This window comes from Octopus bimaculoides, chromosome 7, assembly GCF_046866305.1.
Source record: "Octopus bimaculoides isolate indiv1 chromosome 7, ASM4686630v1, whole genome shotgun sequence".
Taxonomy (NCBI): Eukaryota; Metazoa; Mollusca; class Cephalopoda; order Octopoda; family Octopodidae; genus Octopus; species Octopus bimaculoides.
Window position 1 is genome coordinate 35,786,000 of NC_142934.1, and position 14,040 is coordinate 35,800,039.

Sequence of the window (14,040 nt, forward strand, 5' to 3'; positions counted from 1 at the left end):
TTTAAATTATTATTTATTTATACAGATAGGGTGATAAAATGAATATTAATTCCATTTAAAACCAAGTGGCCTAGCATATAGAAAAATCTGAAAATTCAGAAAAAATTGTATTACACGTGTATAAGGTTTGACCACTAGGTGGACATCTAATATGCTAGAAAGAGGTCATCAAATTTTGCAAAACACCAGAACAGGACAAAACTTGTGGAAGAGGCAGGCCCAGGAAGACCTGGGCTGAGGTGGTGAGGCAAGACCTTCGAACATTGGGCCTCACTGAGGCGATGACCTTTGGAAATGTGCTGTGTGTGAGAAGACCCAGCAAGCCAATTGAGACCTAAATCCAAATCCTCTCCCAGGGGTATAGCCAGCCCACTTATGCGTACCTTTCCTACATTGGACACTAAATTCCGCTTGCGAAAACTTGTTGAGGCAAGTGAAATCGAACTAAATTCGACAACTGGCACCCGTGCCAACGTCGTCTCCTTCATTGGACATGAAACTCAGCTTGCGAAGACTTATTGGGGCAAGCAAAAGTGAAATCGGGATAGCACCTGTGCCCAGTGTCACCTTTCTGGCACTTGTGCCTGTGACATGTGTAAGGATTTTTGAGCGAGATTGTTGCCAGTGCCCCTGGACTGGCTCTTGTGCGGGTGGCACATAAAATATACCATTTTGAACGTGGCCGTTCCCAGTACTGCCTGACTGGTCTTCGTAGGATTTTTGAGTGAGGTCGTTGCCAGTGCCCCTGGACTGGCTCTTGTGCGGGTGGCACATAAAATACACCATTTTGAGCGTGGCCGTTGCCAGTACCGCCTGACTGGCCTTCGTGTGGGTGACACATAAAAGCACCCACTACACTCTTTGAGTGGTTGGCGTTAGGAAGGGCATCCAGCTGTAGAAACTCTGCCAAATCAGATTAGAGCCTGGTGTTGCCATCCGGTTTCACCAGTCCTCAGTCAAATCGTCCAACCCATGCTAGCATGGAAAGCGGACATTAAACGATGATGATGATGATGATGATATATATATACACACACACACACACACGCATACACGTGTATAAGGGATGACAACTAGGTGGACATCCAATATGGTAGAAAGAGGTCATCAATGACCCAACCACAAAGAAAAATAATGTTCTCCAGAAAATATTTTGCAAAATGCCAGAACAGGACAAAATGAGAAATAAACAGAATAAAGAATTATCTATGGACTGCAGTTTCGAACATTAACATTAAGTAACAACATCCGTTTTCTCATCAGCATAGATGTTCTAGAATCAATATAATTTGCAGAACTATACATGAAATGTCTTCATGAAAGAAGACTTGCATCTAGTCCTACTGATTACATTGGGGCTATTTTTCAAAATGCCTCAGCTCCGGCGTGCAAAATTCCGGAAACAGTTCTGCAGAGAATAATTCACTGCAGTATATGTTGCCGGTTGGAGAAAATAACTATTTAAATTATTATTTATTTATACAGATAGGGTGATAAAATGAATATTAATTCCATTTAAAACCAAGTGGCCTAGCATATAGAAAAATCTGAAAATTCAGAAAAAATTGTATTACACGTGTATAAGGTTTGACCACTAGGTGGACATCTAATATGCTAGAAAGAGGTCATCAAATTTTGCAAAACACCAGAACAGGACAAAACAAGAAATATACAGAATAAAGAATTATCTATAGACTGCAGTTTCGAACATTAACGTTTTACTTATGTAACAACATCCGTGTTCTGATCAGTATAGACATTCTAGAATCAATATAATTTGCAGAACTATACACGAATTGTCTTCATGACACAAAACTTGCATATAGTTCTACCGATTACATTGGGGCTATTTTTCAAAATGCCTCAGCTCTGGCACGCAAAATTCTGGAAACAATTCTGCAAAGAATAATTTCCTGCAGTATATGTTGCCAGTTGGAGAACATAACTATTTAAATTATTATTTATTTATACAGATAGGGTGATAGTGGAGGCGCAATGGCCCAGTGGTTAGGGCAGCGGACTCGCGGTCATATGATTGTGGTTTTGATTCCCAGACCGGGCGTTGTGAGTGTTTATTGAGCGTAAACACCTAAAGCTCCACCAGGCTCCGGCAGGGGATGGTGGCGAACTCTGCTGTACTCTTTCACCACAACTTTCTCTCACTCTTACTTCCTGTTTCTGTTGTGCCTGTAATTCAAAGGGTCAGCCTTGTCACACTGTGTCACGCTGAATATCCCCGAGAACTACGTTAATGGTATACGTGTCTGTGGAGTGCTCAACTACTTGCACGTTAATTTCATGAGCAGGCCGTTCCGTTGATCGGATCAACTGGAACCCTCGACGTCGTAAGCGACAGAGTGCCAACAACATAGGGTGATAAAATGAATATTAATTCGATTTAAAACCAAGTGGCCTAGCATATAGAAAAATCTGAAAATTCAGAAACAATTGTATTACACGTGTATAAGGGATGACCACTAGATGGACATCCAATATGCTAGAAAGAGGTCATCAACAACCCAAGCACAAAGAAAAATAATGTTCTCCAGAAAAAATTTTGCAAAACACCAGAACACGACAAAACAAGAAATATACAGAATAAACAATTATCTATGGACTGCAGTTTCGAACATTAATGTTTTACTTACGTAACAACATCCATGTTCTCATCAGCATAGACGTTCTAGAATCAATATAATTTGCAGTTTGATCAAATGCCTTGCCAATGCTGGGCTGGCGTGCTTTCTTTGCATATCACTGCGGCTACTGGCACTGCTACCATGGGAAGAGCTGACCCTGATCCTCTCCTCAAGCTGGATGGCATGTGCTGGGTGTTTCCTCTTGACATGCAACTTGAAGTTGTAGAGGTTCACCGTTTGTCCCTTGATGATGGTCTCTTTGGACTGGCACATGATGCGCCGGAAGTACAGCATTATTCCTTGACATGAGGATAAAGCAATCCTCAATATGGGGCCACAAGTTCTGAGACTTCTGGCTCTCAACCTAAGCGACCTCTGACTCACTCACAGCTGTTGCAGACTCCTCAACAGGCCCTTCATCCTCAGGCTGAACAAAAACGTCTTCACCTTCCATAAGGATAAACAATAACTTGATAAGCCAATAACGTACACTGCTGTCACTGACACTGTATGACAGTCTGTAATGTGAGAGTGTCGCAAGTGAACACAACTCAAAACTGCATAATTACACAATGCTGCTCAGCTTGTTGCTGCTGTGTCAGCCAATCACATCTTGTCATGTACTCAGCCAATAGCATGCCTGAGGGACTCTCCATGACATGCCCACAACAGCTAGGAACAAACGTATGAATTTTGTTAGTGGACTTAAAGTTAGTGGAAGCTGATTGGTCTGCTAACGGTTTCCAAAGTTAGTGAAAACGCTAATCCCCTAAACAAAAAGTTAGCTTTGCTGATTAACTGTTAGCAGATTAGTGGTATTGTGTCCACCACTGCAAGTAAGTATACATAGTATATATTATAAAAAATTAGTAAATAAATAAAAGAAAAAAAGAAAATGATGATGGCAATGCAGTCCTCCTGATACAGAACTTCTAGGGCCAGTTGAGGAACCCCACCATACAAAATTTCCCTGAACACCAAAGGCAAGAGCCCTCACCAGTTTTTGTTCTTTAACTCACAGGTATATACTCAGAGTGGTGCCATTCACTCTTGCCATTTCCATCACTTTTACCTACCTTTCAGTAAATTCACTTGAGGTCAGCACTTCCTTCCACTGTTGCCTTCCTTTTCTAGTGAAACTTGAAAAAGTTGATAAGGGTTCTATAGATTGCTAGAGTGGAATATCCACTGATAGTGTTGTCTGACTTGTAGATAGCAGTGAGTGCTTGACAACAATTTATGTGCCAGGCATCCAGTTCAGTTTTTGTTTCACCTAGTACTGTAGCTCCATCAGGATGAACTGCAGGAAAATGTGCCTTACAAATGGTGCACACACACACACACACACACATGCTCACTGTCTAGGAATCTTTGCAGGTGGCAGAGGAATATCAACATGTGTCTGTACATCAGCAGCTGTGGCAATCCTTAGTTTCCACATAGAAACTGCTAATAACAGATGGACCGCCTGTCCAGTAAAACACATCCCTTCCACAAGAAACTGAATAACCGATTCTCTAATCTAATCAGGTGATAACTCAGGTGAGACATAATGGTCAGGTGGTAAACAGTATGTCAGCGTTTTCCCCCTCTGCCTGCTTTTTCAGGGACAGCTTGCTTTCAGCCCATTTCTGGGTTAGATTGGCCAATTCTGTTCATCACCTCATCCCAGTTCTTGTCCACAACTTGAACAGTTTAACCACTCCACCAGTTCAGCATCCAATGACACCATCCAATGGCATGGACCTACCTCTTCAGGTGCCCAGTTGCAAGCCTTGTCAGCACTGATCTCGGCCCCTACCATCATCTTGTATTCCCTCAAAATGGTGCTGTCTTAAATATGGGTAGTTTCTGACACCATGTTGCTGATGTTGTCTACATATGCCAACATGGTCCTCTGGGGCCCCACTTTGAAAAGGTTGCCCCTTGAGTGTTCTAATTTCTTCAGCAGTGGCTCTGGAGTTAACACATACAGAAGAGGTAAGAGCAGGCAACCCTGACAGACTGAGCATTTGATGCAAAATGGTTCAGAGAGGTGGCTATTTACTTTGATCACCAAGCAGATGCCACTGTATATTGCAGCAGTCCAACCTCTGAAAATGAGGCTTTTAAGTAATGATGTTTGACCCTATCTGAAAGCTTTCAACTGACCCAAATTGATTAGGACCCTTACCAAGCCAACTTTGGCCCCAGCTTTCTCTATAATGTATTGCATAAGGTGGAGGTTGACATAGTTAGATCTGTTCAGGATCAAGCATGTTTGCATTTTCCCGAGTAGACCACCAACAGCAAGAACCAACCATTTTGCTAACACCATGAGAGAGATCTTAAACCCTGTGTTTATCAGGGTTATGAACTGAAAATTGCCTACCACATCCCTTTGTTGGCATCCTTTTTCAACAGCAGTACCATTTCCTGTTTCTTCGCTGTGCTAGATGTGGTAGACATCTGTCCAGACTTCATCAAACAAGTCTGGCATGAATTTGTAGAAGTCATAGAGCAGGCCATCCAAACCAGGTGATTTGCTCCTTGTGCAATTACTTATCACCTCCTACATTTTGTCCCCTTGTTTTTGAGCACGCAGGTCTCTGCTCTGATTACACAGGCATCATGTTTTGCCTAGAAGAAATGGTCAAGGGTCAGTGATTTCTAAGATTAAACCTCATCTCCACCATCCATTCTCTCCTGTTGAGGTAGTCATGTATCTCCTCTATGGCAAAGTACTTATTCCTGTCCTGCTAATATACTTTATCCTTTTAAGATCTAGCACAAAGTACTTCCCTCAATACTGCATCACCACTCTGTCAAAGGGTCTCAATTGCAAGCTGCATAACAGCCTTATAAGTGCTAGTATCACAAAAAAGCGCCCAGTACACTCTGTGAAATGGCTGTCATTAGTAAGAATACCTGGCAATAGAAGCCATGCCAAAGCAGACATTGGAGAGTGACACAGACCTCTGGCTTGTCAGATCCTGTTGAACCAGCCAACCCATGCCAGTATGGAATATAGACATTAAATGATGATGATGAAGCCATATATTTAGGCTAAGGGACATAATAAATTAAATCAACCATAGTGTTTGATAGCTGGCACTTAATTTATCCACCCTGAAAGTGTTAAAGACACATTTAACTGTAGGATTTGAATTTAGAAGGTTAAAAAAAAAAAAGCTTACCAAAATACCACTAAGAATTTTGTTTATCACTGTACCACTGCTGCTAACTCACTGCAAAAGAAAGACCCCCCCCCCAAAAAAAAAACCACAAATAAAAAAGAAAAACAAAAGTTTCTAATATAGGCACAGTGCCTGAAATATTGAGGGAAAGAGTTCAGTTGATTACATTGACTCCAGTACACAAGTGGTGCTTTATTGTATTAATCTTAGAAAGATGAAAGGCAATGTTGACTTTGGAAGGATTTAAACTCATAATATAAAGAGATGGAATAAATACTGACACTCTTATGGTTCTACTAACCCACCACTACTTTTTGTAATAATTATATCTGACACAGAACAAGGCCTGAAATTTTCAGGATAGTCAGTATTTGACTGGCACTTTATTTATTGGCCCTGAAGGGATGATCTCAGTGGAATTTGAACTCTAAATGTAAAGAGCCAGAACATATTACAATATTGTGTTTTTTTTCCAATACTCTAATGATTCTGTCAATTTACCATCTTTCATTGATTCTGAATTAGGCACAAGGCCTGAAATGTTGTGGTGGGATGATGCATTAGGTGATATCATTGACCTTTGACAATGAAAGCAAAGTTGACCTTGGTGTTATGTAAACTCAGAACATAAAGAGCTGGAACAAATATTGGAAAGAATTTTGTTGCAACAACAACAATAATAATAATAATTAAAATAATGGTTTCTTATTTAGGCATAAAACCAGCAATCTTGAGGGGAGGGGTTTAGTCAATACCATCAACCCTAGTACTTGACTGGTACTTTATTTTATCTAACTCAGTGAGGTGGAAGTTCCAGTTGACTTCAGTGGAATTTGAACTCAGAACATGAAGAGCCAGAATAAATACTATTAGGTGTTTTGGTCAGCACTAACAATTCTGCCAATCCATGATCCTTTTGTATAATAGTGACTGACATAGGCACAAGTGTACAAATTTGTGAGAGAGGTTAGGCAGTTAATTCATCCTCAGTACTTGTACTTTATTCTATCAACCCCAGAAGGTTGAAAGTTGAAGTTGATCTTGGCTCCATTTGAAGTCAGATTACAGAGTCAGAACAAATATCATGAGGAATTTTGCTTATTGTTTACAGTTTCTGCTAATCCATTGCAATAAATAAATAAAAAATAAAAATAGAAATAATATGAGCAAATAAACAAGTTGATCAGGCAGGACTATATTTAATATAGACATACCTTCCCATGCTGTTAATCTGGAGATATATTTAACTCAATATTATTTAACAAGTTAATAGATGAATACAAGAAGACATCTCTGATAATCCACCACCCTAATAGTTCTAATTTTGGTACAAGGCCGATAATTTTGAGTTGGATGAGGGAACCAATTAAATCAATAAGTGATACTTATTTTATCATCCATGAACTGCTAAAAGCAAAGTTGACTTTGGTGGAATTTGAACTCAAAATGTAATGAGAAAAAAATACTGTAAAACATTTATTTTGATGCTTTAACTATTCTGCCAGTAATAGCGATGATGGGGATTTCTAACTTAGGCCTGAAGTCATAAATTTGGTGGTAGGTGTAGTTATTTCATATGTTCCCGCAGGGCCCCACACTGTTTCTTATTTTATTGATCCCCAGAAATATAAAAAAGCAAAGTTAACCCCAGTAAGATTTAAACTTAAAGTAATCAGTTGCAGTGATAACAATATTTTATTTTTGAAGATTCAGTTTGTCACAGTCAAGAAATGATGTTTATAATAATAATGATGTCACTAAAAATTTAGACTGGAGGAATAATTAACACTTTTTTTGTGCAGATATAAGCAATGTATAACCAACTATAATAATAATAATGATAATAATAATAATAATAATAATGATTATTATTATTTTGCAGGTGCTAGTGCCAATAGCTGAAGAATCATTTGGTCAGACAGTGAGGGCCAGCCATGGAAACAAAACCTTTACCATCTGTTGCTGAATATTATGCAGGCAAATGCATGTTTATCACTGGAGCAACTGGATTTATTGGTAAAGTCCTCATTGAAAAGTTGCTCAGATGTTGTCCTGGTATAAAGACTATTTATATGCTAATGCGACCGAAGAAAGGCCAAAGTATTGATGAGCGGTTCCAAGATTTGTTGCACAGTCGTGTGAGTTGGATCTTTCTCTCTCCCTCACCTCCCTCAGTTTTTCATTTTTGATCCTTTGAATGTGCTTTATCTCCTCATCACAGTTTTATTATAGAAATATGTTCTGTGTTAATTCAGTCAATTTTAGATTAGTCTCCAACAAAAAAGCATGTTTAGTGGTCTACCAATTCTACCATTCATCATCCTAGTTATGATGTCATTATTTCTAAATAGTAATGAGATTATTATTAATAAGTAATAGTAGTAGTATGTGGTAGAGGTGGTTTGATTAACAAGATAAGGATTTGTGAGTTCAAATCTATGGCAGATGCTTCATTGTTTCTGGGCTATTCACTTATCTTCTAGATTGCCCTGATTCATTTAACTGAGCAAATCAATGTCGTAAGTTATTTGATAGGTTCTATCATAGACTTAATATATTGTCCAGTAGGGAAATTTATCTATTAACTTCTTAAAACAAAAGAAATCGCTGATCAAAGCATACATGTAGATATTGAAAAATTGTTCATCTCTAAAGATGATGTTAGTTGTTTAAACAGTGATAATTTTATTGAAATCAATTCATCTCAGACATTTAAACAATAGATATCTGCAATGAATATTGATAGTATAGTAATATTGCAAGTATATTGAATATTAGGGAATTACTACAGCTCTAGTTATACTTCATATTACATTAAACAAGATGCCTCACCCACTTTTTTTTACTCTTAAGCCAATCTTTGTTAAATTAAGGCTTAAGTGAAATTAAGTTTGACTGGAATATTATATTTGTGTATTGTTCTCTTGGTGTCAGCTATTAATATGTTTAATCTTTGCTTATTATACTTTACTTCACTGATTTTACTTAACCTAACTGCTATTAACAGAAGACCTAGAAATAGAATGATAAATGTTAGTGCAAGGAAAGGGACACTGATCTTTGGTAATATGACAATGTTAATAATAGTGGTAATGATGATGATTGTCAGGAATGTAGAGCAACTAAATGTAAAGCTCCAGTCTTTGATTATGTCACAATGTTAACAACACCAATGATAACAGTAACAAATACCACCACAACAAAATAATAATGATAATAATAATAATCCTTTCTACTATAGGCACAGGCCTGACATTCTGGGGAAGGGCTACTCAGTTACATTGACACCAGTGCACACCTGGTACATATTTCACCAGCCCTGAAAAAATGAAAGGCAAAGTCAATCTTGATGGTATTTGAACTCAGAATGTAAAGACTGACGAAATACTGCTAAGCATTTTGTCTTACATGCTAATGATTCTGCCAGCTCACCACCTTAATAAAAAAAAAAAAAGACTACTACTGCTGCTGCTGCTGCCAATGATGATGATGATGATAGTAATAATAATAAGCAGCAGCCTGGAGTTAAGAAGTCTGCAGCTGAAACAAGCTTTTCTCCAGTGCTAACCACTACAATAGCAACAACAGGCATCACACCAGCAAAATGATAATAATAATAATCCTTTCTACTATAAGCACAAGGCATGGAATTTCTGCATGTGTGTGTGTGTGTGTGTGGATTGTCAATCACATTGATCTCAGTACTTGACTGGTACTTATTTTATCAGCTCTGAAAGGATGAAAAGCAAAACTAACCTCAGCAGAATTTGAACTTAAAAAGCAAAGACAAACAAAATGCTGTGAAGCCTTTTGTCTGGTGTGCTAACGATTCTGTCAGCTTGCTGTTTTAATAATGATGATGATAATAATCACCATGGGCTCAGAAAGTGTGCAACTGAAACAAGCTCTTCTCCAAATACAAACTTGAATAGTCTCATGAATGAAATTAATCTCAACCCACGCCCTCCAATTTCAGCAACACAAGGAAGATAAAAATCTAAATGTATCAAATGGACTCAGAAGGGTATAAAGAAGTGATACTGGAATCATTCGCTTTATGGACATAATGCATTTCTGAAAACCTGGCAGTAACAAGAAAACCTGTAATGCAAAATTAATTTTTCCATTGATTTTCATGTTACCAAGTGAGATTGTATTCCTATGGATGTTTTTGAAAAACAAAACGCACAAGAAAACAACAAAATGAGCAACATGATCGCCTTTATACATGAAAATAATTTCTAAACATACACTGTACAATATAGATACATAAAACTCAAAAATATTTCAAGAGGAATATATTCAAGAAGAATTAATAAGATTCATAATATCATAAGAGTATGTTCATATCACAAAAAATGTCGATTCTGTGTGAAGGGTCGTGGTGGAATGAACATTACTGGGAGGACAAGGGACAATATTTACTAGCTTATAGTTCATTGTCACCAGCATCAGTTGGATGGGTGAAGAGCTTTTCCAAAGTTGTTGTTTAAGATACATCATCCCTTTGTAGAGCTCAGTGTAGGAACTGAACTCATTGTAAATTCTTCCTGTAATTTTTGTTATGGTAATGATTAGGATCATTATCAGCAAAAACTTGCAGACCTTCCTCTTTAAGTGCCAACTCTTTAGCAATAATTTTTGTAGTTAATTTAAGTGGTGTAGGTGGAACTTCAGTTGTTTCCTCTATATTCTTAGCTTGTTCTTTTTCTAACAACATCAGCACCTCATTAGATAAACTTTCCTGCTAGGAACTAGCAAATCAATCATATCCTTTACGACATTTTCAAATCCTACATCTTTTACAAGTGTTGTAATATCTTTCTAAATTTTATGTAGACTTTCTGCTTGAGAAAATCTTCTAATGTCATGGAAACAGTCTGGCCATTTATTTTTCCAAGAAGTATTCAAAGCTGAAGGTTTTTCTTCATCCCATGACTTAGCTATATTATCTGCAGCATCCATTATGTTGAATTTCTTCCAGAAATCTCTAGCTGTTGGTTTATCCTCACTGTCAGTTGCTTTCACAAGTTCTTTAATACTTATATGATATGCCTTGAAGTTAGCGATCACACCTTGATCACTTGGCTGCAGCAAAGACGGTGTATTCTTGTGGAAATATTCTACATTATCAGAAAGGTCATCTAAGTTCACTAAATGACTCTTTGGAAAGGCTCTGAGTCATTCAGGCATTCTTATTTGAATGCCAAATCAGAGGTAGGTTAACTGTGTAACATTTGAAAGCCCTTGGATTTTTGGAGTGGTACAAAAGTAGGGGTTTTACTTTCCTATCATCAGCTTCATTTCCTCCAAAAAGAAGTGTCAGACAATTTTTGGAAGCTTTAAATCTTGGTGTTTTTGTTCTTAAAGAATAAAAATTCTAGCAGGCATACACTTCTAGAAAAGTACAGTTTCATCAATTTTGTATACCTGCTCTGGTGTATAGCTCCATTCAGCAATCATTTTCTTCAGCTGCTCTGGATAATTAGTAGCAGCCTGTATATCAGTGCTCACAGTTTCACCAGTCATTTTTATGCTGTTCAAATTTATGTATTTCTTAAACTTTTCAAACCAGCCTTTACTAGCCAAAAAAGGTTTTTCATTAGAAGTTTTCCCTTCCTTTTTCTGCAAATTGTCATAGAAACTTTTGGCTTTATTTTGAATTACTGTGGTGTTTATATCATCACATTGCACCAACTCTGCCCCTCAATTGATACACTCAAAAGTCATCCCATTTTAAGCTTTATACTAAATCTAAGGTAAAATAAGGTCCGGGCAGTTAATGGAGTAACTTCTTGAGCACTTGATGTGATTTTCTCTCTGTTGTCATGCATTGTTCCCATTGCAGATGTTGCAAGATTTAATGTTTTGGCAATATAACTTAGTTTTTCTCCCACATCAAGTTTAATATCCAGTGCAATCTTTTAGCAGTTCCTCTTCACACTACTGCCTTCAGTTCTTCTTGATAGCTTCTTTTCAGACAACAGCAGCAAGTAATTATCCATTACAAATACTAGCAGAAAGACCACCCTCCAGGTGGTTTTCTGCTAGCCACTCGATATTTCCACATTTGATTCCGAATTCTAATAATTTTTATGATATTTTATCTCTAATTATTTCTTTGTATAATAGTGCTCACTTGGTTAGTAAATATTGATTTTATTATTTTATAAGTCATAATCTCTCTTTTTTAAAGAGTCAATCATTAATAATTGGTAGAACTTACATAGGTATGGATGGATGGATGCACACACACACACACTCACGTGCACGAAAGTCTAGTGCTGCGAGAACTCATGGGAATGACGTTTCCTTACTTTTTCAAATATACCCAAATTTAAAATGATCTAATATAATGACATCATTTGTTGAAATATGCCAAAACAATTTAATTCCACACAAATATATGTTACTTTACATATAATTTATGTGTTAATTCTATTTACTGAAACTTGCTAAAAAGCATATTTTGCTTTAAAGTAGTATCTCCTTGTAGACACATTTGTCAGTAATCATACTGTTTCCATTTCTCTCAGCCAATATTTTTACATTAGTCTTCTTTTGAACTGTAGATAATGCAACATACAGCTGACCATGTGAGAAGAACTGTGTTGGGAGATATATTCCAATTTGTTCAAAAGTCTGTGCCTGTACCTTGTTGCACGTCAAAGCAAAAGCTAGCTTGACAGGAAATTGCGTGTAAATGTAGATGGCAATTCCATTTCTTGAGATATATGTGGTATTCTTGGGATTAGCAGATTTGATCCTGCACAAGGACCAGAAGCAACCTCAGCCTCAATAACATGATCATGTAAACTGACAATGATGTAGTGTGTGCCATTGCAATGTCCATTAGTAGCATCTAAATTTCTCAGAAGCATTATGCATCGTTTTTTCTTCAGTTTGAGAATATGTAGTGGAAACCCTTGATGGTGTAAGTTTGTTGATGAACTCGATTGGGTACAGAGTTTCATTATCAACTGTATCTGAGCTTCTGTATATTTGTTTTAGCTCACTAGGGATCCTAGTCAACACAAAATCATTCACAAATTGTGCTACTTCATTTGTTGGAGTAACGATGGTGCAATTTGTAAGCCACACAGGGTTTGTGAAGTTATTTTCGAGGTCAGCATATACAAAATCACATAGATATGAAAGAATACCACTTTCAAGGCAAAGATCATTGGGTAGTTTAATTTTGAATTCACCTAGGCTTTGTTCAATAGAAATGTTAACATTTCCTATATCAAGAAGGTAATTAGCAAACTCTCTTTCATTAGAATGACATTCTGTAAGAAGTCTTTGATTGGTTGACAACTGCACTACTTCCACATGATTGCAAAGAAAAGATCATTTTAGTGTTGCATCAACAATTTGTGATCTGACACCATTATTTTGAAGTAGAATATTCTCCTCTCGAGATACCCTAACCAGTTGGTCATGTGTAGCAGAAACAGAATCATGTCTATGTCTCTGTATATTCAGACATCTGTTTCAGTTGCTTTGCCATGGTTTCATCTGATTCAGTTGCTCATCTGAATTGTGTCTTTGCCGTTGTGCCTTTGCTGCTAAATATTCTTTTTCAGTTGCATATTATATATAAATTAAAGCTTGTTAAAAACTATCTTGTTTAGCATGCTAGAAATAGTGGCGATCACATAGTTATTATTGTTAGGCTTATAGTGTTCCAAGTAACCATACCAACAAAATCACTTCTTCATTTAAAAAAAAAAAATTATACCAGTATATTGAAGAGTTTTCATTTTGTCAAAAATATTCATTTAACAAACTCTGGAAACTGATAATATTCTGGAAATTGTGCCTCGTATCAAAGTTATACAGCTATTTTGTGTAATAGCATGAATTCATTCAACACAAAATCACTTTAAAATTATACCAGTATATTAAAAAAATTTCATTTTATCAAAAATTTTAATTTAACAAACTCTAGAAACTGATAATATTCTTGAAATTGTGTCTCATATCAAAGTTATATAGCTATTATTAAATTATCATTAATGAAAATAGAGGCAAGTGTGAATGAGAGACTGTTGCAAATAAAAACATAAAATGTTGCCTGCAATGAATTAATAGTGTCTTAGGGAAATTTCGAACCTGGGTTCTCATTCCTAAGGTATGCGTCATTATATTCAAGCCAGGTGGTATTAGCTTTGAGTCTCTACATCTACACAGGAAAGTTAGATGGTTTGAAAGACAAGCTAGTT

General features: G+C 36.9%; 1 protein-coding gene across 1 annotated transcript in view; it reads left to right on the forward strand.

Annotated features, from left to right (window-relative positions):
* Positions 1-14,040, forward strand: part of LOC106882603 (fatty acyl-CoA reductase 1) — a 96,589-nt gene that overhangs the window by 5,548 nt on the left and 77,001 nt on the right. Inside the window, exon 2 of the mRNA XM_089355168.1 lies at positions 7,698-7,953. Within this exon, the coding sequence (XP_089211294.1) occupies positions 7,750-7,953 (204 nt within the window). The 5' untranslated portion in view covers positions 7,698-7,749. The remainder of the gene's footprint in view (positions 1-7,697; positions 7,954-14,040) is intronic.